Source organism: Calliphora vicina, chromosome 1 (genome assembly GCF_958450345.1).
Source record: "Calliphora vicina chromosome 1, idCalVici1.1, whole genome shotgun sequence".
Classification (NCBI taxonomy): domain Eukaryota; kingdom Metazoa; phylum Arthropoda; class Insecta; order Diptera; family Calliphoridae; genus Calliphora; species Calliphora vicina.
In genome coordinates this window covers 39,112,204-39,138,101 of record NC_088780.1, presented here as the reverse complement: position 1 = coordinate 39,138,101, position 25,898 = coordinate 39,112,204, and the positions used below count along the sequence as shown (strand labels likewise).

The window sequence follows — 25,898 nt, the reverse complement described above, 5'->3', positions numbered from 1 at the left end:
ACGGTATTTCGGTAATGATATGACTGAAACCGTTGTTTGACATAAATAGTTTAAAATTATACCAAAGGCCGTCTATCAAGAAAAACAATTTATATGAATCCGCTTTTCGACTACCAATAAAACCGATATTTTAAAAGTATTGCAGCTTTAAATCTTGGCTAAAATTGAGTCTATTATAATACTTACCATTATTACGGTAATTTTGAAAATAAAATCTATTTTTTAAAAAAAAAACTTCGGATCAATAATCCGAAAAAGGTTCTAAATGCCTCATTTTAAAACTATTTTGAAAAGCTTTCTAATTATCCGATAACAAATATTATAGATATTCAACTTCAGAGGCTAACTCAAAAAATATTTCAATATATTCAAGTTTTTTTTGTGGCGTCATAAACAAGGTTTGGAACAAATCTATGTAGAATAGTGGTATGTTCGATTATTTCTTTAAATGTAATTGCAGTTATTTTGGTAACTTGGGGGTTACACGATCAAGTTTTGCCTTTCAAGTTTTAATACACTCACACTTTTTTACTAATACACTCACACTTTTAAGAATTGAAACGAACTTGGATTCAATTTCTCATTCAAGTTGGTTTTCAATTTTTCTTTCAAGAAAACAGCTGATTACAGGTTTTTGCCCAATTTGTACTAAAATTGTTTTCAAGTTGCGTGCTGCTTACGTCACAGCTTTCAACTTTTATAAATTTTGACAAACAGTATATGTAAAAGACTATCAAGAAAAACTTGATCGTGTGGCTGCAGTGTAATACTAGTCAAGAGAAAGGGTATTTTTTAATAAAATATTTTAAACAGCCACAACCCTAGACAATACAATGTGGGCAAACAATTCACTGTGAATTCCATTGCTACAAAGAAGCAAATAAAAACATCAAATTCCGCTAATTTCACAAAATCATGGAAGGTAAACAAATTGTCTGATTTATATGTAATTTATTATCAAAAAATACATTTCATTAATTTCCAGACCTACAAGATATTGTCGTGGAGGCTTTAGAAGTATTCATTAACCATATACTGTACGTGCGCGATTTATATCCCGGACAAATATTCAAAAAACGTAGGATATACAACACACCGGTTTTTGTGTCCATCTACCCACCTTTAAATACATATCTGTATAAAGTGCTTAGAACTTCCAGAGAATTGTTAAAAACTAGTGAATTAGAATGTGTGGAGGTGATTTTGTATAGGGATGATCACACCGAATATGAACGTTATAAATTTAAAGCAGAGATTGGAAAAAATAACAAAAATGAAGATGAATTTTTATTAGATTTTGAAGAACAACTCAGAGGTTCATTAAGCATATTGGCAGAAAGGCTGAAAGGTTTAGAAAAACTTCCCTCGGATGCCCAATTTAGAGTTTTGGTGCATACCACACAATCAGCTTTTATAAGATTAACACATAATTCAAATTACCAGGTGAGTATTATTTTTTTTCTATTTATTTCTTTTAAATTTTTTAAAAAATTTAATATTTTTAGGACTTTCCTTGGCTACGAGCGGATTTGAAACCTTCAGTACCTCAGCAAGAGATTTCTTTGCTGCCTCTAACATGCCTTAGATGCATAGGCTTGAATTTAACTGCTGAAATCTTTTAGTATTTTTTGTATTTTATTATTTTAATTTGTTTTGTTTCATTTATAATAAACCTTGTCTCTTTAAATCTTCAAATGTCTTACGATTAACCACATTACCTAGAGAATCTTCAAATTCTTCTTCCTGATCAGCTATCCATCTTTCAGACTGTTTTTGTGACTTTAATTTTTCCCACAATGTTATTGCATCTTCGATTTGGGTTACATTGGCAAAATGAGCGGTATTGGGTATACCCAAACAACGCATGCCATGAGCATGTCGCCATTCCGCAAAATGACGCTGGAATGCTTTGGGACCTTTGTAAGTGTAATTACCGCAAATTTCACAATTGTAACTTATATTCAAGCCATGTAATTTATATAGCCAGTAAGGTATAGGTTTTCCATCCCATCCCAACGGCAGATTTTTAGGATTATATGGCACCTCATCTGCATCAGGATCGTCATCATTATCTGAATCACTAGCTTCTACATCGCTGTCATCCCTTTCACCGCCAGTACGCGCCTGTTTACGTTGAACATTTTCTTTGGACGCACTACGCTGCTCAGATACTAATTCAGCATATTTGTACAGATATGCTTCCAATTGAGCTACTTCCTTGTGCCGTTCATTCTCTCTTGATTGCGTCGAAGTACTTTTGGCTGGCTTCTTGGCCATCAATGATGGATCCAGAGTGTTTTTACCTTTTGTGGAGAACAAACGTTGAGCTCGTTCTTCCAGAGTACCTCCACATTTGAGACCTAGAGCCATTAAAGCTGATTTTAAACGATCCAGACCCAAAGAAGCCAATTCCTCCCAACTAGAGAAGGCCGAGAGATCCAAGTGTGCACCAGTATTTGCCAAAGCTGATTCAGTCTCCTTAGAAGACCAACCTGGAAAAGTACCTTGTATCCATTGTTTTTGAAATTCTAAATCCACTTTTAGCATCTCCTCTTCCAAATCAAATAATGGTTGAACTCTTACTATGAAATTATGTAAATAATCATTTATGGACTCTATATACTTCTTGAAATCCTTATTCTTTCTTTCCTTTGGTATATCAAAAACATGGTCAAATGACATCAAATATGTAATATAGTCGACCTTTTCCACTCCTCTCAAATTAATATACATTTCATAGCATTCATTCAAGTCCAAATAACGTCCTCCGCCCTCTTCATCTGTAAACTCTACCAATGCAGACATTTCATCGGGATTACTGTAGGCTTTTACCAAATCTTCAAATTCCACCGACAGTGGTATGCTGACTTCGCTGGGATGTTTCTTATAGAACTCTTTGATTTGCTTTAAACGGTTGTAAAATTCATTGAACTCATTTGGTCCGGAAAGAGCTTGAATCTCAGTTTTACGTTCATTATCTTTATCCTCGTATAAATCCTTTAGTTTATCCGTAGAATTATGGTGCAAGTCTAATAGATATTTTAGCCGGTGTTCAGAGTAAATTCGTTCCTTTTCACTTACTTTTTTATTGGCATACTCATCAACCATGAGTTTTAGCAGACGTTCACGTTCTTCGTGAAAGCGTCTTTGCTGTTCTAGCAAAGTTTCCATTGTATTCTAAACTTGCCGTCTTTTGATGAATAAAAAATGTCCAGTGCTTTTTTTTATTTCTAATTATTTAAAATTTTTTTCTAGTGAAAACAAAAATTGCAAGATTAATAAACGTTTTCTCGGCAAATGTCAAACTTTTTTAGGGAGTATGTTCAGTGAATGGATGTTGAAATAGAGTTGCCCATCTGCTCGTGTATTTCTGTGTTACATTTAATGTTGCTCAATTAATTTTAAGTAAAAATTAACAACTAATGCTAAATTAATTATGAATTATATTTCAATAGTAATAATTATGGTTATTTTCTTTAGAAATTGTAATAAAAAGGTATGTATAGGTAACTCTATAATTTAAACATCTCTGTAGTTGGGCAATATGAGTTGTATATACATTCCTTGGAATGCAACCCTGTAATTTAAAAACCCAATTTTATGCAAATTAAACATTTCCTACAACCTTTAAGAATAAAATTCAATTTTAGTAACTGTATATTTAAATTTTACTTTAAGTATGGTATAATTTAAAACATTTTAACAAAAAGTTAGAAGTACATTATGTCATACTATTTAATACAACTCTGAGTTTTTGATTATTTGAATATTCAAAATGGCTGACGGCACTCTCTCTCTCTTTCTGCTCTTTTTTTTACAAGAGGGAATCGACGAGTACCAAAAATTTCTGTACAGAAAAAAAGCAAACACAAGCAAAGAAGAAGCGTCCGACGAGAAAAAATTAATTTCCAATGTTTTTTATAAATCAATTTAATTAACAAAATAATAAATATACAATATAAATACAACTATTAATTAAAAACAAAGAATTTCATGGAAATACCAAAAAAATAAAATGAAAGTTTAGAAAAGAAAACGTAAAATAAAAAATTGCAAAATCCGTGGATGAAGAAAAAAAGAATCGAAAAAAAATTTTCACTTTTTGTGTAATGTGAGTGAAGTAGATGGAAAAAGGTTAAGAAAACCTCTCAAAAGTTTTGTGGAAATAAATAATTAAAAGTGGAACAAACTAAATTAAAATTTATGAAAATTTGTCTATTATTAAAATTTCTAACAAAAACCAATTGAATAATAGTGAAAAATAATTGTAAAATTCTTGCAAAGAAAAAGCAATAAACAGCTTTACACAAGAAAATCACTGAAGCGTAAAAAAAAGTAAAATACCAAAAATTTAACACAAAGTAATTAAAAAAAAGTGTTTTGTTTATAAAGAAATCGTAAAATAAAATATACTTTTTTACCCAACCTTCGCATTCGAGGATTTTCTTATTTTCATTTTTTTTTTTATTTTTACGCCTCTGCTTTGTTACGGTTGTTTCGTGCCAATTTGCTCTTCCCACGTTCGTACGGTTGTTTTATCGTCGATTACCTTTTACACCGCAAATTCGCATTTCAAAACGTGTGTTTGTGTATTTTAGAAGAGTAACAGTGTGTGTATTTGTAAATGACAATTTTTGTATGTGAAGTAAAGTGGCAACCCGCTGTTTTGTAACGTGCATGACCTGCTGCTAGATCACGGCGTGACTCTTCTATTTTACTTCTTCAAACTGAGAAAAATCCTTGGAACCCAAAATAAACATTAACAACATGTTATTGATATTAAACATTTAAAAAATTCCATTTAATAGCAACAAAAATCCAGCTGGGCCCACATAACCCAGGTCAACTTGGTTTTTTTTTGTTCTCCATATAGTTTATCTGTCATATCCAGTCAAATATTAAAACAGAAATTACAAACTGCAATCATGGAGCTAGAGGAATTATCAAATCTTAGCAAAAATGATTTTTTGCCCTTAATACCATCGATTAAGCAGGAACAATTGGATACCGCTATGTCTGATATGGATACGCAAGAACATTTATCAGCCTCGACATCTGCTGCTGCAGCTTCCACATCCTCGTCCTCATCTTCCATAGTCAATCACCCATGTGATAGTGCTGAGAAAAGAGTAAGTTTGTTATGATTTCTATACATATGTACCTCCTATGTATTCATTTTTGTTTTTATTTTATGTGTTAATAATACATAAAAACTGAACTCTCACAGAACCACAGTGACGACATATAACAACAAAAAGAAAAAAAAACGACAGCGTAAACAAAAACAACAACTGTTTTAAAGTAACAACAACCTGCTTTCATTCCTTTATATTGTCATTTGTTACTCATTATAATTTAATTCAGTATCAGTCATTATTTCCGTTTTTTATTGTTGTTGATTTGTTGTTGTGGTTGTTGGTTGCGTTGTTTATTATGTCTTACTTTTATTTTATTTTCTAGTACAAAACGGAAGTTTAATGTGTTTAGTTTTTTTTTTATTATTATTATTATTTTGATTGTGTTTGATTCACAACCAGAGTAATTCCCAAGTTTAAATCAATGATGCCAGATAAGACAAATTTATCAATGTGAATATTTAATTTGAAATTTCTTTTTCTTTTTATTACAAAGTTAAAGTTTATCTTAACACAACCAAATTTTAGGTAAAAAAACATTAGTTGTTAATAACTACCTATTTATTTTTTTATACCTAAATAAATAAAAATAAGATGGAAATATTTAATGCAATTTTATCCTACTTCTAATCAAAATAATTTAACTTTTTAAAAACGTACCTATGTTTATTTTTATTATTCATGTAGGGTGAATGCACCAGTAGTCGGCAGTTTAACTTTTTTTCAGTTTTTAAAGTGATACCATTATGAGTGCGAACATGGTATTGGGATGTAAATGGGTAATTTTTGTTTAGTAATTTGTATAGTTTTAGACTCAATTAATTCTTTTCAAGCAGTTTTTATTAAATTTGAGCAATTTACGTTTTTTTGAAAAAACACGATTTGTACCCGAAGTCGGCACCCTTGATCCTAATGTCGGCAATTTGTGACCCAATTGTCGGCATAGCATTTTTTATTAAGAAAAGAATAAAATCTTAAAAGAATTCAAGTTATTTTTTATTTAAAATATCAGCCATTTAAATAAATACTAATAAAAAACATAAATTAGTGCATTTGAGGTGAAACCACTGTGGGCAAATATCATATCCTACGTTTTTAGACCATCATCCTCAGGATCTGTGTCCAAATCCTCTTCACATGTGCCCCTAACTCGTTTTATCTTCCTTTTTTAATTTGTTTTGGTTTATTTTATTTTTCTATTATGGTCACTGTAATTATGTATATGTTTGCGGTAACCATTTATGTTTATTTTATGTTTAAGTTACCATTCACATCATTGTAGCAATCATATATACATATGATTGTAGTAAATATTTATGTGTTTGTGGCAACCATGTTTATGATGTAATACTTCAACATATTGTGTTGTTCTAGGATTATGGTTATCATATTCTGAGATCAACATATTATGATAAATCATTATCATGAAAATGATTGCCATAAATATATATTTATTTACAATCATGTTAATGGTAACGTAAACATATGGTTACTGCAATCATATACAATATCCCAGTGACCATAATATTATTAAAAAACTTTGAAAAAATTTGAAATGTACAACTACAACTTGTTGGGATTGGACTTGAACAGTTAAAAGGCTGAAACCAAGTATTTGAATAATTATTTGATAAAGTTGGAGATGAGTAGTGAACAGGTTTCAACGTTTCATTGTGATTTTCTGCAGCTAAAGTTGGCGATACTACCATATTTTCAACTTTTCCTTGTTAATTATGAACGTGCCTGCCTCTATGGTAAGATTACTCACAATTTCAATAGTTTGATAATTTATTTTTAAGTTATTGTTCTCTTCGATGTCATCGGAATCAATTCTACGCTCATATTAGGAGCTAGTCGGTTGACTATTTCAAAAGCTAGATCCAAATCCGTTTCTTTTCTCATTTTCAGGCCGATCACCTACTAATAACTCCAACTGATTTAGTAAAGAGCCTGTTTATTAAGGTACCTTACATGATTATTTTAGAGAGAACAGTTTAAAAACCCCTTTATACCATTTCTTTTCGGGTAGATCATATACAAATGGTGTGGTTTGCTGCTCTTCCTTCACGATTGATTGAACCGTGTTAAGTTAATCCTCACTTTCTTTGGAATTAGATAACACTGTTTGCGGCCCCATTCTCATAGGACCTTCGGAACCGTATAATTTGTCCTATATTTTTGAACGCGGAACTCCATATTGTTTACTGGCACCTAATACAGAAATCGGGCCTTCTCTCGCATAGAAAATATTTTAAGGCTTTTTCAGGATATTGGTGCATGGGTTTTTTTTCTGGAGTGTCCATATTTGGAATTCTAAGATGTTAGAATTAATAATACCTACTGAATCTCTAAATATTACTCTGTTTAACGATCTCCAGTCAAATAAAAAGCTGCTGCCGAGTTCAGGATGCTTGGTCTCCTATACTCGGCAGTTCTTAAAATGCTCAATTAAAACTGTGCCGACTATTGGGTAAACTCATTTCAAACTCATTTTCTCCAAATCTATTGTCAAGAGAGATGACTAATAAACAAATTTGTAGAATTTGAGCTTTATACAAAAAATTAGCAATTTTCCTGAAGTCGGCATCACTATGCCGACTATTGAAAATCATAGAAATTTTTGTTCCTAATGACGGCATCAATTAAAATAACCAAAAAAAATATTTTTTGTGAAAACTTTCACATTGTAGGTAATATTTAAACAAAGTTTTATCTGTTAACACCACTCTGGTAAAAATATTACTTAAATTGATATGGTTACTAACTTGTTTTAGTTGGCCTTGCCACTAAAAAATTTCTTAAAAAACAGGCACTTCCGCACCAGTTGAAAGATGGTCACTTAATGAGGACAAAAATAGATGAAAATACTCATCTCACCCAAATTTAAACATTACATAAAGATAAATGAGTGTATGTTTAATTAAAGTTAAATCTTACTTTTGTATAAAATTATCGTTATTCTTATTTATTAAGCTTTTAAGTCAAAAATGCCGACTACTGGGTCATGCCGACTATAGGAGCGTTTACCCTATTCAACCATAAAAGGATGTACCTATAAATTAATAAATAAATAAATTAATTTAAACAGGTGTGGTTTACAATTCTGTTCATAATAATTGCAGTGCTTTATTTATTATTTATTCTAGCTTGAGTTCAAAATATTATTTCTACTTTCGAATACCGGCATCGGTGTATATATAGTGGTTGACAATACAATGTAAATTTTTCCAATTATTTAATAAATAGACCAAACTCCAAACAATTTCTTAAGGAATTTTTATTTAAAAACAAAATTATAAAAATTCTGAAAATAGAAAACAAACTAAAGTATGGTATTGACAAAACAATGGATACTTTCCAGAGCCTCCCAATAACTCACAAATATGATTGATACATCAATATACATATCGTGTATAGTACTGGTTAGGTCGCTATTTAAAATAGCGAAAATCGGGTATGTGATGAAAATCGATTTAGATAACGAGACGATTCAAAACTTACATGATATAATGTATTTATTATTTAAGTTTTGTAAATTTTTTAAATTTATTACAGTTTTATAAAACAGATTTTGTATGGAAAATCTGTCTTATAAAACTTTTATAAAATTAAAAATTGATTATGAATAAGGGGGTAAATTGTTGATACTTTCTAATTAATTTGTATCACAATTATTCTATAAATTTATTACCCATTTATTCATCGTCTGGGCATTATTTTGCTAGAAAATAATCAGTCAGTGGTTCAAAAATTATTCTTGAAAACGATCGAAATTCATTACACCTTATAGTCTATGAATATCAAATGAGATATAGGCAGTTATATATCTGTATATATTTGAAAAATTTTAAGTAATCTTGTTTTTTTGATTATATCTCAGCTATTTATGGACTAATTTTGCTGATTTTTATAGCCAATGAATATTTTTGGTATAAAGATTCCAAATGTAGCTCCGTAGGATATCCAGATCTATTATTCTGAAATATAATTCAGCAAAACTAAGTCTAAATTTAACTATTCCCTCAGTCTAAAAGTTTTATAAAATATGGACATGATGCGAAATAATGTACCCAACTTTGTTGCTACCATTCTCCTCTAGACTTCAAGTTATGGTAGAATGTAGAGGTCGAGCCTTTTACCAGAACTTAAGAAACTAGTTTGTATAAAATATACAAGGTGGAAATAAATTTAGATAGAAATTTCTTAGACAAATCTTAAGTGATTGATTGATAAATACGTCTCAATTGGTAAGTATTTAAATACATTTATTTGGCTTTATAGCTTTATATTATTTATTGAATTGACGTCATTTTAATGGTACAAAATCTATTAATTACTCCTTTTGAAATCGAAATATCTAAAAAGCAATTAAAAATATTATTGTACATTTTAAAAAATTATGAAATAAATTTGAAAGGAATTATTAATTATAATTATTATTGTAGCATTATATTTAATAGTTTATTACTTGCATCATTTTTTAACATAAACTCTGTACGTTTCAGACAACTATAAACTTGAAAAGGAATACAATTACAATTGAGAGAACTCAAAAATTACTACGTCACTATTTTAATAGAAATGCGTACATCCATACATACATATGTATGAACTCACATATAAAAGAAACATTAATATAGTTAAGAAAATGACGTCATTATGCACATGTGTACAGTAAAGAAATCTTACAAAACAGCAATTTAAAATATTCCTACACTCCAAAAAAAAAATTTACAACAACAACGATTTATAAAATATATTCCTTATATGATTTTATTATAGCCCAAGCACAAAACCTATTTATGTTTATTTCAACTATTTCCCATATAAAGACTTTTTTTAAACCTTAAAGGAAAAAACAAATTAGAAACTGTATTATCAAAATTTAACTTTTTTATGCAAGTGCTGGTAAATTAGTTTATTTCTGAAACTATTGCATTACATTTTTGTGACTATGTGTATTTGTGTGAAATGTATTGAAATCACTAAAAAACTCAATTTCGAAAAAATGCCTATCCACATGAGACCCAACCGTATGTATATTCTGGAAAGTTATAGATAGTGAAGACGATATAATCATCTCCGTCTGTTGAAATGAAATTTCCAAAGCCCTCAAATAACTTTCTCGTCAAATTCCCCAAATAACTTTTAACCCGAATTTTTTTTATGAGTTTTTCTTTCAAATTCACAAAAAAATAGTTTTCTATCATTATCTTTTAGTGTTCCATTTTACTTGGTCTATTCTATCTAGAGATTTGAAATATTTAATTCAATTTGAGCTTAATTCACTAAAATCTTAATTCGGAATTAAAAAAATTCAGTCGCTCATACCATAAATCCATTGCCAACATCTAATTATTTGCTTCATTCAAATGTTTTTATTTAAATAGAATTCATTCATTGTTGAATTAATTGATAATGGAATTAATTCATAACAGAAATGATTCTAATTTTGTTAATTCAAATCTAATACAAATTGAATTAAAATATTTGTTCTTCATTCAGGTTTGGCATTAATTTTAAACTTTAAAAAAAAATTCAATTTAAATCTATTACAAAGGATTTGTATATACATTTACAATACATTTTTAAAGCTATTTTGTAAAGTATTCGAATTCAATAAAAGAATCAATAAGGAATTAATTTTATTAAGAATGAATTATCAAAGGAATTAATTTTATTAAGAATGAATTATCAAAGGAATTATTTTTATGAAGAATGAATTCAATACAAAGGAACGAATTCAATACATCTGAAGTACAATGAAAATAAGCCTATGAATTAATTCATAATGAATTTATTAAGGGAATGGTTAAGAGATAAAATTTATTTTGATTTCGCAAATGGAATTAAGAATTAATTCTTTCGATCGTTTAATTTTAGCATGTCTTATACAGATTTTAATAGGTTGGTTTTGAAGTTATTCGATTTGTAATATCAGATTATTTTTTTTAGAACTTAAAAAGCAACTCTATTTGTATTGTATTTATCAGGCTTATTTCTATAATCATATTTTCCCATATATTGCGATGTTTAATAAATATCTGCACTAGACAGTATGCTGTAGAAAATTGCTACACTGAAATATTTCATGCTGTGCTATGTTATGAGGACTTAAAAGTATTGTTCTGCATTGCCTTGACAAATCAAATACACTGTCTTGATATGTCATTACCATACTAGCAAATTTGTATGCTCTGTCATGAAGAATACTAGCTGCTGTTTAGGTTTTCAAGTTCACTAGCATATGATGAGTTGTTTACACGTGACGATTTTTATTTTTGGTTGTATAATATTTTTTTTTTTAAAAGAAATCCTTTATTCTTAGCATTTAAAAGAAAATGAAAATGACGTGAAATTATTTAACAGAACAAGTGTCGCATTTGACATTTGTTGTTAGGTTCTATCAACAGAAAGTCAGTTGGTAAAGATGAATTATGATAGAAGCAACTAAAAATTTACATCCTATCTAAAATGTTATAGCCATAACCTCGGTCATAAAGATCGAATTGTGTATGTCAAGATTAGAGACAATTTTCGTAATTTTTGAAATAAAATTATAGATTTACAGGAAACTGTATTCGAGGCTTTGCAGCCACGAGTAAAGTATTAATCACAAACTATACAATCACCTTATTAAAATCAGAAAAATACAAAACAATTCCCTATCGTTAAACCTGATTCTTCTTAGAATAATATGAATTCATATATGAAGATATGTGATTCTAAACAAATTTATACAATACAAAAAATTATTCTTATATAAGTATGACGAATACTTGATACCTCTATTACCATACAAACATATGACATAAATATGTGGGTATCGTGATAAACTGATGTAAAAGAAAATCGTACAATCAGAAATGGTAACGCTCTGTAATCCTTTACAGATGTGGTTATCGAACTCTACATGAAAATAATGCAATGATAAAGAAATATAATAAATGCCTAAATATTCCTAAAATTTTTACATTGTTTACATAATTCACTTTAACGACAAGAGTAACCCTTTCCCTTGATTTGATAATTTTTATATTCCTCTGAAATTATAATTTTTGAACCTTACGTGTTCGGTAGACTACATTTCAAAAAGGTTGGGCAAGTATGAGGTTATGAAAAATTGGGCTATTATTTTTTTTGACATTTATTTAGTACAAGCTTTAGAAATTTCAACCATGGAACTTTTTTGAATTGGCTTATTGAAAAACAAAGAAAACAGGGGGGTTACTGCGTAACTCAATCCGAAAACGAAAATGGGTGTTAAATACGTTGTAATTCAAAAGGACTTCCTTTCGAATCGAATTAGGGAGTAACATCCCAGCCATTTTTCAACAAAATCTTCTTTAGTGATGAAAAAAAAAACTAATGTGGACATCGGTGATCTTTTGTTTCAGCAAGTCCGTTCACCTCTTGCCACATAGCCGGAATTCAGTAGTTACATTAGAAATTTTCCGATCGCGTAATGTCTTGATTTGGAGATGACAATTGGCTGCCTCTTTCTTGTGATTTAACGCAGCTGGATAATTTTCTTTGGGGCCATATGAAAGGTCCGATTTATGAGATAAGTGTAGCGTTTTTTTAAATTGTGGTTAAAAATTTAATGGCGAACTGCTAAAGGTGCACACTTGCCCAAGATCAATCCAAGCAGCAAAAGGTAATAAAGACATAAAAACACGTTATCTTCGGAGTCGATATAGCCATGTATGTTGAAACTTTCCGTAGCCCCCAACTAACTTACAAATCGAGAAAATCGGCCCACAAATGACTGAGATATAAGGACAAAACCAGGACAACTTCGATTTTTGACCTAATTTTTATCTTTATATATCTGGATTAATAAGTCATATAGACAATATGGTTATCTACTAATAGATATTTCAAAGACCTTTGCAATGTCGTACATAAGATCAAAGTAATTCGGAAATACAATGGGTCAAAATCGGGTTTATAACCAAATTTATAACATTTTTTTTTGTTATAAAATTTTTTTTTGCAAATAAATTTAAAAAAAGAAATAAACTAATAAATTAAAAAAAATATTTTTTTTAAATTTTTGGAAAAAAAATATTTAAAGTTTTTTTTATAAAGTATAATGTTGTGAAGGGTATATAGAATCGCAGAATATAGTTCACTTTCTTATTATACCCTTCACCTTCTGTCAGACATGCTTTCGAGAAGTTTCCTATTTAAAATCAGCAAAATCGGTCCACAAATGGCTGAGATATGAGGAAAAAACCAAACAACCACGATTTTTTTACCAATGTTTTACCTATATCTGCATTACTAAGAGCTAGTTTCTTACTTGTCAGTTAAACTCAGCTTAACACGCTGTTATATTAATCCTGAAACATATTTTGCCGGAATTTAACCAATGATTGTGTTTCTCACTAGTGGATTAATTTTGTTAGCATTGCCATACTTTTCAGTCAAATCACATGTTTATTCTTCAAATTGTTTCATATAAATATGGCAATACTATACATTTTATAAGAAAAAGCAACCGCGTTACATAACTTTTTTTGTAAATTTTAACTTTCTAAAAGAAAAAGCGACATAAAAGTATATAAAATGTATATTAAAAATTATATTGATGTTAATAAAGCAAATAAAAACAAAGAGCTGCTGTGCTGAATTATTTATTTTATTTTCCATCTGTTTGTGCTTTGGCATTTTATACTTAGGTTTAACTCACCAATGATGCTCAGTTAAACCTAGATTATATAGCATACAAACAATAAGTGAGAAACACAATTTTTAGTTTAATTTAGGTTTAAGCGAAGAATGTAGATTATTTTTATCCCAGAAACTAGCTCTAAGTCATTAATACCGACAATATGGATATCTAATGATAGATATTTCAAAGACCTTTGCAAAGTTGGACCTACAATGGGTCAAAATTGGAAAAAATATTTTTTAACCCGATTTTATTTTCACCAAAAAATAAATTTAAAAAACTAAAAAAAAAAAATTTTAAATTTAAAAAAAAATATTTAAAATACATAATTTGAAAAATAATTTTTTTCCAAAATATTAAAAAAAATCTTTGTAAACAAAATTAATTTTGTTTACATAATAATATTTAAAATTTGTATATTGAAGTATAATTTGGTGGAGGGTATATAAGATTCGGCACAGTAATAATCTGAATTTGTTTACCATAGGGCGATCACTCTCCGATTTCACTATTCTTGGTACCATAGGTCACAACAAGACATTCGCGCCAAATGAGATGAAATCTCGTCGCCTACAAGCAGCTGAATACTTTTAACTATGCCTCTTGCAAATCGTTACCGAAATAAGCCGTTACAGCTAAAATACCGTTACTGAAATATACCAAACTAGCGTTACTATTTAACCGTTTCGCATCGTTAGCCAACCTAGGAAATTTTCAATGTTTTTCTTTTTTAATTAACGTTTTCTTTTTAATAAAAACTGTATTTTTGTACAAATTTTTTTTTTGTGAAATTAGCAATTATTTGTGAAAATTTATATTGTTTTTCTCTGCTTTACTGTCTATAAAAATTACTTTTTCGATATTTATTATTTACTTTTTACAACAAACATTATGGCACTTGAGCCAGAATAAAAGAACCTCAATGAATTTATAAAAAAAATGACCAGTACGAAATTATATTTTTTTTTATTTTATTTATTGAAAATACAAATAACAATCTTGTTCGTTACTTCTAAACTTGAATATGTTTGAATACAAATTTTATTAAGAAATTATTTTCTATAAGTTCCTGCTTCATTCTGCACTCTTTATCTAATGCGCACTCCTTATGTAGAGCTATAAACAATTATTTTGTTAAGTGTAATTAAAACTATCTAAATATACAAATGAAGATCGTCATCTTCATTACTTCACATGTGTTTCAATACGTAAGATACTTGAAATTCTCTTGAGAAAAAACAATTGTGCCTGTCAAAAAAATAAAAAAAAATAAAAAACTCTCAAACAAAAATAAAAATAAAAACACAAACAACTTAAAGGAAAAACAAAACGCCAAATCGTATCTCGTGATTTTTTATCAAGTTGCACGAATTTAAAAACACGATCGACGGAATGTTGTATAAATACGAAAAAATAAGCAAATAACAACAATATGCCAGCCACCTTTATAAGATATTTACAATGATAACAAGTAAAACAAAAATAAAATGGCCGTATTAAATTTGTAAAACGTGCCATAAAACACATGTTGGATGTGGTACAATAATACTAAAAAATACAACAATGTAATAAAACATAGCAAATCATAAAATAACAACAACGACATGCATATACTAAGTAATTAAGATATTAAAACAAATCAGGAGAAAAAACAACAACAATAACAAAACAATATTAGCGAATGTAAATGTATTGTAGTTGTTTTCGTTTTGTTATCATTCTAAAATTTATATCCAAATGTACATGGCCGAATGTATGTTTGTTACATTACGAATCGATTTTTTTCGTCGTTTTCAAAATACGATTTCGCTCGAGTGTTTGTTTGCACAAACACTTGCTTACACTCTCTCTACGCTTTTGAATTATATTGTGCTTGAAGTCAAAAGTATCATTTATACAAATCACTTGTTTCAAATGTTAAACTCTCTGTAAAACATTTCTTCAATTTATCATTTAGTCAAACATCTTTTAAATTTTATATGTTTATAAGGTTGTATGTGTAATTTTTGTTTTTGTAAACATTATCCATTTTAAAATCTATCAATATCCATAAATATCAGTCGCCATGTCTGTCAATTGCTTTGTATTTAAGTTATTTTAATTAAAAATACATTATAAATGGTGGTTTTATTTATTTTTTTTTGCATTTGTTTGTTTCCTAAAGTGTAAAATAATATTTATCGTTTACATGAATGTGTCCGTAAACAAATTGAATTAACATTATTAAAGAAAGGAAATAAATGGGGAATGTTTAAATGAATGATTGCAATGACAAAATGGAAACAGTGCGATTGTGCAAAATGTGGACCTAAAGTAAATAACGGAAATTTTAAAATGCCCTTCACCTAATTTTTGTTTGTTTCAAAATCAATTTTTATGGTTTAAAAATTAGTTTGGAGAAAAATTTGAAGAACAAATTTGTTTAGAAATATTTTTTTGCCTAATCATTATTCAATATACAGTGGTGGCCACCAATTTAAGACAAATACTTGAATTTTTTTCATCAACTGAACTTTAAGTGCGATAGAGCAAAAATAAAAGGACCTCTAAGGGTATGAAATTTATTATTAATGTTTCTAGTTTCTGAAAAATGTTTGGAAAAATTGGTAAAACATATATGGACAAAGATATGCGGAAATACGTTGACCCACCTCAGCGAACATCCGCTGTTAATAACATGATATGACCGAAACTAATGGAACTAAAATTACGAAATTTGGTCCGAATATTTTATAATAATAAAAATATAATGATATAAATGTGAAAAAATATGTTTATTTAAAAAAATTTTTTTTGGTCAAGTTGTAGAAAAATTTTTGTGTTAAATTCCTGGCCACCACTGTACATATTCCTAATCTTTATATATTCCATAATTTCAGTTTTCAATAAACATGATCTTTTACCAAAAATGTCTGAGATAAATTAAAATTTAATAGGATTTTTATTAAAATAAAATAAATATTTTTTTTTTTTCAATTTTAAGAGGTAGTAATGGTAGAAAAGATCTCAATCTCATCGCTATGAAACAGTAATAAAATACAAGGGGTATCCAACAAAATACTGTGGCCGAATTACCGCATTCCAAATCGGATAAAATTGATTGTAATTATACGAAATGACATTGTCAGTGATGCTGTAGTGTAAACAACGAAGTTTTTTTTTGCTTTGAAAATATAGAATTTTGTGGATTGCTCAATGAAGTTTATGCTGAATGTGTTTCTACGGCTTAAACGTGCGATATATGGTGCTTTTGATACGTTAGGCACAGATCGCCCAGGCCAGTCAAAAAAGTTTGAAGATCAAGAATTGGAGGTATTACGCCATGAAGATTATTGTTAAACTCAACAAGAGATAGCAAAATCATTGGGAGCTACTCAATTAAAACGTTTGCAATCAGCAAAAGCTGTGAATTGAAGCTGAGAGACTTTGAAAGATGATTTTGTATAACTGAAATGCTGCTTGAACGCTTTAAAAAAATCATTTTTGCACCGAATTATTACTTGCGATGAAAAATTAATCGATTAAGATAACCCGAAGCGTAAGAGATCGTATGTGAAGCCAAACAGCCGACTCAACACCAAAGCCAAATATCCATGGCACTAAAGTAATACTCTGTATTTGAAGAAATCAAAAGAGTCCTATCTATTATGAGCTACTGAAATCTTGCCAGACCATCACAGGGAACCTGTAACGAAAGCAAACTTATTCGCTTGAAGCGAGCATTGGAAATGAAATGACCGCCAGACATGTTTTTGTCATGATAAACATTAGGGTTCTATAGCTGAAACAAAAAGTCGACTGTTCGACATTTCGACTTTTTGAGATTTTTAAAAAAGTCGACTTTTCGAACTTTTGACTTTTGGTAATTTATGAAAAGTAGACTTTGCTAACTTTCGACTTTTTTATTTAAATCGACTTTAGTTTAGTAGATATTTAGTTTTAGTATAATTTAGCTTAACTTTTGAGATAACTTAATCGATTGTTCGACTTTTTCCGACCAAAAAGTCCATTTCAACTTTTTTCAGTAAAAATTCGATTGTTCGAACCATCGAATTATAATAATAAAAGATAAAAAAACCAGGTATAGTCTACATTTGTTAGTATTATTGATTCGTTATGATACAATTGTTAGAGCTTTTAATTAATTGTAATGATAAATATTTTTGTCAAGTATAGAAAGGAAGTGGTTGGGAAGTTTTGACTTATCCGCCTTATAGTCCAGACCCTGCCCCATCCTACGCTTCACTTTAAAACAGAGTATGCGATATTGGATTGATGCGACCTTGGCCTCAAAAGATAAGCATTTTAATATATTGCCAGAAAGATGGGAAAAGCTTTCAATGGGCAATACTTTGAATAAATTTATATTACACAAAAGTTTCAAAATAAAAGCAAAAATTTAAAAAAAAAATCACACATTTTTAAATTATATACCCGATAGCTTGGCAAAATACATGATTATTATAGTTTTGCCTTAAACAAATTTACTATTTCCATTTCAATTTAAATTTTAATTAATAAATAAAATTTTTAATTCCAAATTTGACATCTTTATACAATTTAGAGTTTTAAATCCTTTACACATATTCAACATAACCAATATACATAAAAATCTTCAAATATTCATTTTAAATTACAAAAACTCATTATAAATTGTCTTTATGTCTACTTTTTCATAAGTTCTATTTACCATAAATCCTGATTTTTTAATTACATTTTTTTTTACCTTCATACGACAAAAAGAAAAACCAAGAGAACAACTCCCAAAGTCAGTCTATAACAGTGTACAAGTTTTAATTTCCTTATTATAAACCACATTAATGAACAATAAAATGTGTGTACTATGTAAAATGAAAATATACATATTATGTATAGAACACATTATATACATACATTGTACATATGTACGATTATATATAGTCAGATTAAGTACACAACATCATACATATGTACATTCATAATCCGATTAAGAACAATCGAATTATATTATAATTCCAAGGCCTGTTTTTAAAGGGCTTTAAGGGAATTACACAAAACACATACATTTTACCATTTGGATGGCTATATATGAACATATTTGTAATTATGTGGAGGTTATTAGGTGTGGCTTTAATCGTTGGACGTACAGAAAACACAAGTAATTAAAAGCAAGATTTAAAATATAATATTATGTGATCTTTAAAAAGAGACTAGACAAGGCCGTTATTTAGGAATCGATTGGCGGTGACAAAGGATTTGCTTAAAGAATTAATTTGATTGAATTGTCAGGACAGTTTTTCACAGTTTTTCTTTTATACGGAACCATCTGTGAAAATCTTGAGCCACATTAAAAAAAATGGACATGATTTGAGAGATCTGTAATTTTTATGATCCATGAACCAAAGTTTCGAAACAATTACTTCTTATTTCTATTTTCAAAATCTATTTAAATTGCATCTTTTCCATTAAAGAATTAATTTCGAATTAATTCATAGGCTTAATCGAGTGAAATCGAAAAATCTTAACATACATAAATGTTAATAAAAAATAAACCACTAAACCTACAGTTTTGATTTTTTTTGATTGGAATTATTATTACAACTTACAAAAAATATTATTTTTATAGTTCTAATCAATAGTGATAAATGAAATGAACCTTTCCCGGATACCCTTCCATTAAGGTGTCTGTCTATCACTTTGTTCGGTGACAGTAGGTAGTCCTTCTCCGTTTAAAATCTACCACATTTTTGGACACCTTTTTTGTGATCTTCAATTCTTTTTTAACAACAACCCAATATCTGTCCACTGGCCTTAGCTCCCACACATTATTGTTCTTGTACCACAAAAGACCTTGCTTACCATAGAGACAGGATGCCAGCAACATACAAATATTGACCCGGAAGCTGCGAAAAATTATCCAGAACATACTTCAGGAACTTTTTGAAAATGTTTTCTATTTATTAGCTTTAGAAACATCATGGGGACCAGTCCTTTTACATGAACCAGGTTTTTCTATCAACGTACAAGTTCTCCCGATATTGTATATTAATATTGGAATCAGTTTGACTGCAGACCTTTGATTGTTTGGCCAACTTTTTGTAAGACCAAGTTGGGTTCTGTTGAAAATATTTAATAATTTTAGTACTCACTTTTTTCTCATCACTCATTTTAATCAGAGTAACAACATATGAATATAATCGGCATTAAACATAATAACAGACATACTTTTCATAGGTAATTTTATAAAAAAAATCAAATAATACTTGGGTTAAAAGTTTTAAGGAAAAACGTGTGTTAAGGTTTTCTCAATCCCACTCCTTTCTTATTCATTTGCCGTTACACATTTTTTTTTTTAAATTGTTTTAATAATACAATTGTTCAATTCAAATCTGTTACAAATAGGATTAAAAACAAAATTTAACAAAGAAAACATAAGTTCCTTCAATTCGGATTATATTTGAATTTACAAATATTGAACTATTCAAAAGTAAAAGGAATTTTATTATGAATTAATTTATAATAAATTAATACTATTCAATTAAAAGCGTTTGAATGAAACTAATTAATGAATAACAAATAAATTCTATTCAAATAAAAGCGTTTAAATGAAACTAATGAATTTATTTGGAATTTAAGATTTTATTGAATTGAATAGCTTAAATTGAATTAAATGTTTGTAATTCTAAACTCAGTAAGTTATTTCTAAAGATTAGTGTTCTTTATATTGGTTGTATGACTTAAAAATGTGAGTTTTTTTTAAATTTTATTTTGACATTTGTACAATATAAATTTATTAAAAGTATTGGTAGCTATTAACTTTTTCATCTTTCTGGCAACATATGGATTCTGAGTCAAACGAACTGTTTATCTTTTGAGGCCAAGAACGAATCAAACCAATATCGAATAGTCTGTTCCAAAGTGCAGCATACAAATAGTAGTCGTATGGGACACGGTCCGGACTATAAAGCCGGTAAGGCAAAACTTCCCAAACACTTCATTCTAAGTACTTTTTAAAAAGGTATTGCAACATGTTGCGTTCGGTACAGGTTCCCTGTGGTGGTCTGATCATATTTTAGCAGCTCATAATATATACAGTGCACTCACGATAATATAAACACCCCAAAATATGAACTTCCACTTAGCTCCATGGATATTTAGTTTTGGTATCGATTCGGCTGGTTCTCTTACGCTTCGGGTTATCGTAATGGATTCATATCTCTTAGCAAGTAATGATTTGATGAAACAATGATTTTCTTTTATAGCGTACAAGCATCATTTCGGACATGCAAAATCGTCTTACAAGGTTCCTCGGCTTTAATTCGTATGGTACCCAATTTCCCTGCTTTTGAATGAATCCTGCTGCCCGCAAACGTTTTGAAATAGCTGGTTGAGTAGCTCCTGTTGAGTTTGTCAACAATCTTCATGGAGTAATGCCTCCGATTCTTGGTCTTCAAACTTCATCAGTTCTGAACAGCATAAACCATCTCTCGCACGTTGTAACCGATGGGGAGCAATCGTTGTGCTTCTGCGGCATTTTTTTCAAATTAAATAAGTAAAGGAAAATTTCCCGCATATGACGCTTTGTTGGTACAAAATTATACATTTTCGAAGCAAAAAAAACTGATGTTTACATTAAAAATGACATATAAGTTATAAAAAATAAATAAAGTAAATCCCGCATTTTTAAGTCATACACCCAATAATTTTATATTCTACAATTACAAAAGTTCATTGAGGTCATTAACTTTTGTTCTACGAATAACAGCTGCAAAAAGTGTTTTTCTGTCCGTTGTATCTACATCATTTCAAGTTGAAATTGAATAAATACAAATTGATGTTGAGAAAACTAAATTAATATTTACAGAAAAAAGAAACTCATATTATTAATCGAACATGACTTTAATTTCCCAATTTTTTTTTCATTCAGAATAAGAACATGTTTATTTTCTTATAAATAAAAATAGATGATTCGTCAAATTTGCGAGCCTAAATTGTTGCCCAAACGTATAAGAGTTATGAAAACGAATTTTTTGACAGTTGATTTGCGAGAATCGATTGCAAATGAATCGATTGTGAAACATTTAAGCGTTTACATGAGGACCTTTTTTTTCATTATTTAAATTTTTGGATATTTTATAATAAATTAGCATTAAAGATGTTTAAAAAAATGTCAAATTTACACAATTTTCTTTCATAATTTCATAATACTTTATCTGAAAATCCTAAAAAAAAAAATAAAAATATTTTGCAACAAAGTTAAAAAAAAATTAAAATAGAAATAATATTATTCAAAACTTCTAGATTTTTTTTTTGAAAACAAATCATGAAATACATGTAAATATTGAGTAATAACAAATTTAAATGGAGAAGTGTAACTTAATATTGAGATAATACAAATTGAATTCATGAAATTCAAATTAATATTGAGTAATACAGTGGATTGAGAAAAGAAAACTAAAATTGATAGATATTGAAAAAATACAAATTGAAATTAATTGAATTGAATTTGGTTTTTTCTCAATATCAATTAACATTTCCTTATTTTAATTTGTTTCCTCTCAATATTAATGCGAAATCATGAAATACAAATTTATATTGAGGAAACCTACTAAATATTGAGAAACACTAAATTAAAATTGAAACAAGTAAGAGAACTATATTCGGCTGTGCCGAATCTTTTATAAACTTCACTAAATTATACTTCAAAATAAAAATTTTTAATATTTTTAGGTAAACAAAAACATTTTTTTTGCAGTTTTTTAATTTTATCAATTTCAATTTGTTTTCACTCTAAAGTTAGTTTGTATTACAATTTGTTTTTTCTCAATATAAATTAGAATTTTCTTAATTTCCTCTTGAAATGGTGTAGTAGTAGTAGTTAGCATTAATAGTGGGTGTAATTTATATGACATATCTTTCTTTCTTTCATTCTTTATTTGTTATTACAAAGCTAATTTAATAAATTGTGATTACTAATGGATAAATAATATATGAAGCAGGTGAAATTAGAAACCATGTAATACAAACTTTGCTAAAATGAAATTTGGCAACAATGCTCAACTAGACAAAAACATTTCGCCCTAACTTTTACAGCATACTTTGCTACTGTAATTTGCTTGCTGTTAAAGTTTATTTAATCATCAGTTAATCTTAGTTTACTTAACAGTTCAACAAGATAAATCAAACAAAGTTTTATTAATATTTCATTTTAAATGAAAATAATTAAAGATGTGTACACAATATAAACTTTACACAAAAATTGAATTTTTTCTGAACTACTTTCAAGTATTTATTGAGTATAAAAGACAAACCCAAAAAACACAACAACAAAATTAATCCATGAAAATCTAAAAGAGCCACCTGAATGTAAAACAAAAATATCTATGTTCCAATTAAAAACCTCATTTTTTTCCCTTGTATTCATGACTTTTTACGTCCATTAGTTTGCGGTTATTTGTTGGTTATGAAATATGACTGAGGTGACCAAACTTTTTTGCTTTATGTAAAATTGCAAAGATTAAATACATCAGGAAAAATTTCAAGAGAATTCCAGTATTTTGTTGGATATCCATTGTTTTTGTTTTAATGCTTTAGCGATGATGCCATTTAAAGATTCAAACACGAGGTTGGCTACATAAAATGCCCTTTCAGCCCAACTATCGTTATCGCTAAAAATAGCAAAAGATATGAAGGTTCTTCTTCGCACTCTTTCAAAAGTCATTAAACAATATAAGATAAAAAGCTGTAACAGATATTGGTAAAGCAAAATAGGTCTAACAATTCTTTCGAAGAGCACCGAACACTACTATCAGAAAAGCAGATTGTAAAGTTAAATGCTCTGATTCGTTTGTGCACAGAACTGGGTTGAAATCGTATAAAGTTCAGAATGTTCCAGATTGCAATGCGTTGAAGAACTTAGAAGCAAAAGAACGAGCGAAAATATTTAGATAAACTTTTATAAAAATACAACTATTGTGAGATGGATGAGGAAACTTATGTACTGGCAGACTTTTCACATCTTCCGGGCTCAAGTTTTTAAGTGGCTGATGGACGAGGTAATGTTCAAGAATAATAACGGACAAAAAAGCAAACAAAATTCCCCAAGAAGTTTCTTGTGTGACAAGCCATTTACAGTTGTAGCAAAAGAAGGCAATCATTTGTCACATTAGGCATGATGAATAACGGATCTTACCTTTCTTAAAACAGCACAGAGTGCCTTCATATTTCCGGCCCGATTTGGTATCATGTCACTGTGGAAAAATTACATTAGAGTGGTAAAGAAGTGGCCACTTAAAATCGGTACGGATTAAAGCGAGTGTAACTTTTAAATGAAACATCGTATGTTAACATTTTATAAATGAAATTAAAGGTAATTTATTAAGCTTTAAAAACAATATAACTATAGGTTTATGTGTCTTTATTGCGAATAAATTTTCTGGCTTTACTTTTTATGCCTCCCATTAATAGCTGCATTAATTTCCCATTAATTTCTTCCCCCTTCCATCGTTATTCCAGCATATTTATTCCACTTTGTTCTCATCAAAATCTGGTTATTTATTGTACCTGCACTCTTTTTCAATTTACGTTTTACAATTGCCCAATATATATCGATTGGGCGAAGATTTGGGCAATTTGTTAAATTGATGTGTTTTGGTATAACATCAAAACTATTCTCATTATACCACTTCATAGTTGTATTTGAGTAATGACAACTTGTCATTGAGTAATGACAACTTGGCTAAAACTTTGTATGAGATGTGTGATGTCTTATAAATGACAGCAATCGCTTTTCCAAACTCTCTTTTTATATATAATTCTGAAAATTCTTTAAAAATATGTTTGAAAAGCTTAACTCTTCAAACCGCATCTGTGGATTGCCCTCCAAATTAATATTTTTCTTGAATTTTACGTATTCATATTTAAAGGCCACACAACCTCGAGCTACCGAGACGTAAAATTTTTGACCTGATATCTGCCGAAAATCAGATTATGGCTATCTTATAACCCGACAAAGTAGGATTTTCTAGATATTTGTGCACAATTTTTTCTCTAGCTTTTTTTGTCCATTGCGTCTACACTTTTTCAAACTAAACATAATGACTTGCAATTCATTGTAGAACAACGGTAGATTTGTTGTTAAAAACATATCGAGGGACTATATTCAAAACCCTCTATCTTTGATTTTCACGAAAATTACTTTTTGATTGTAAAATGTTCAGTAAAACAGCTCATCTATGGTGTGAATTTCATAAGTCCCGGTCCACACTGTGAAACATTTGCTGCAAAACATTTTTAAATTCTCTTTTGAAACTGCATTCGTGTCCACACAGTGAAGTTTTTGCTTTTCAGTTTTTGACATTTCTGTATAGTTCGAATTCGAACGAATACATGAAACAAAGTTCCCTTTTTCATTCCTCTTTCCCCTTTCATCAACAAACTCAAATGTTTTGCAGCAAATGTTTCACAGTGTGGATCGGGACTAACGAACATATTTTTTTTGATGTTTTATTTGAATTTTTTTTATTTCTCTATCTTATACAATTAATTTTTTCCGAATGCAAAAGCCTCTATCTTTTCAAATAATTAATTTTAAAATATTTTTTGGGAATTTTTTCTTGTTTTCTTACTAATTTTTGCTTGCTGAATATGAATATGAATTTTACATTTTTCAATCATTTATCAAAATGGCGAAAGCCGATTCAGAATTGTATTACCATGAACATATTATACCTTTTTGTTTTTGGAAAATATAAGGTCCATGTAATAAAAATAAATGGTTTAAGTTGGAATTTGCTTAAAAAAGTGTCTACTTTTAAAGTGTCATCATCATGGTTGTGGCTACCAAAACCGCAACCATTATTTATCTAAAGCTCTATCCAATTTAGCTGCGGATAATAAGAACGTTGTTGAACAGAAGTTCTTAGAGAAGATAAAGATTAAATTGTAAAATCAATCTATACAATTGCCAATCGATTAAGTTAGGATTACTAGAGAAGCCAGGAAGACTGTTCAAATTCACAATGAGATCGTAAAAAAAGTGTTTGATACAGAATATTTAAATTATGATTCCTTTAATAATTACAATGATGACAAACTTATGTTTTTTT

The 25,898-nt window shown here is 29.0% G+C and overlaps 3 protein-coding genes across 8 annotated transcripts in view; 2 read left to right on the top strand and 1 right to left on the bottom strand.

Annotated features, from left to right (window-relative positions):
- The first annotated feature begins 826 nt into the window (after nt 1–826).
- PolZ2 (DNA polymerase zeta subunit 2) lies at nt 827–1,622 on the top strand. Its single transcript, XM_065509383.1, has 3 exons — nt 827–922; nt 986–1,443; nt 1,506–1,622. Exons 1-3 carry the CDS (start codon nt 916–918, stop codon nt 1,620–1,622), a joined length of 582 nt encoding a protein of 193 aa, XP_065365455.1. The 5' UTR covers nt 827–915.
- noi (splicing factor 3a subunit 3 noi) lies at nt 1,617–3,267 on the bottom strand. Its single transcript, XM_065509376.1, has one exon. The coding sequence runs from the start codon at nt 3,169–3,171 to the stop codon at nt 1,663–1,665; it is 1,509 nt and encodes a 502-aa protein (XP_065365448.1). The 5' UTR covers nt 3,172–3,267; the 3' UTR covers nt 1,617–1,662.
- Nucleotides 3,268–3,811: 544 nt separating this feature from the next.
- bon (bonus) overlaps nt 3,812–25,898 on the top strand; it is an 81,064-nt gene continuing 58,977 nt past the window's right edge. For 5 of the 6 annotated variants that reach the window (XM_065509355.1, XM_065509368.1, XM_065509365.1 and 2 more), the window contains exon 1: nt 4,344–5,129. In XM_065509355.1, the coding sequence (XP_065365427.1) occupies nt 4,926–5,129 (204 nt within the window). In that variant the 5' untranslated portion in view covers nt 4,344–4,925. The other variant, XM_065509349.1, reaches the window with a different exon arrangement.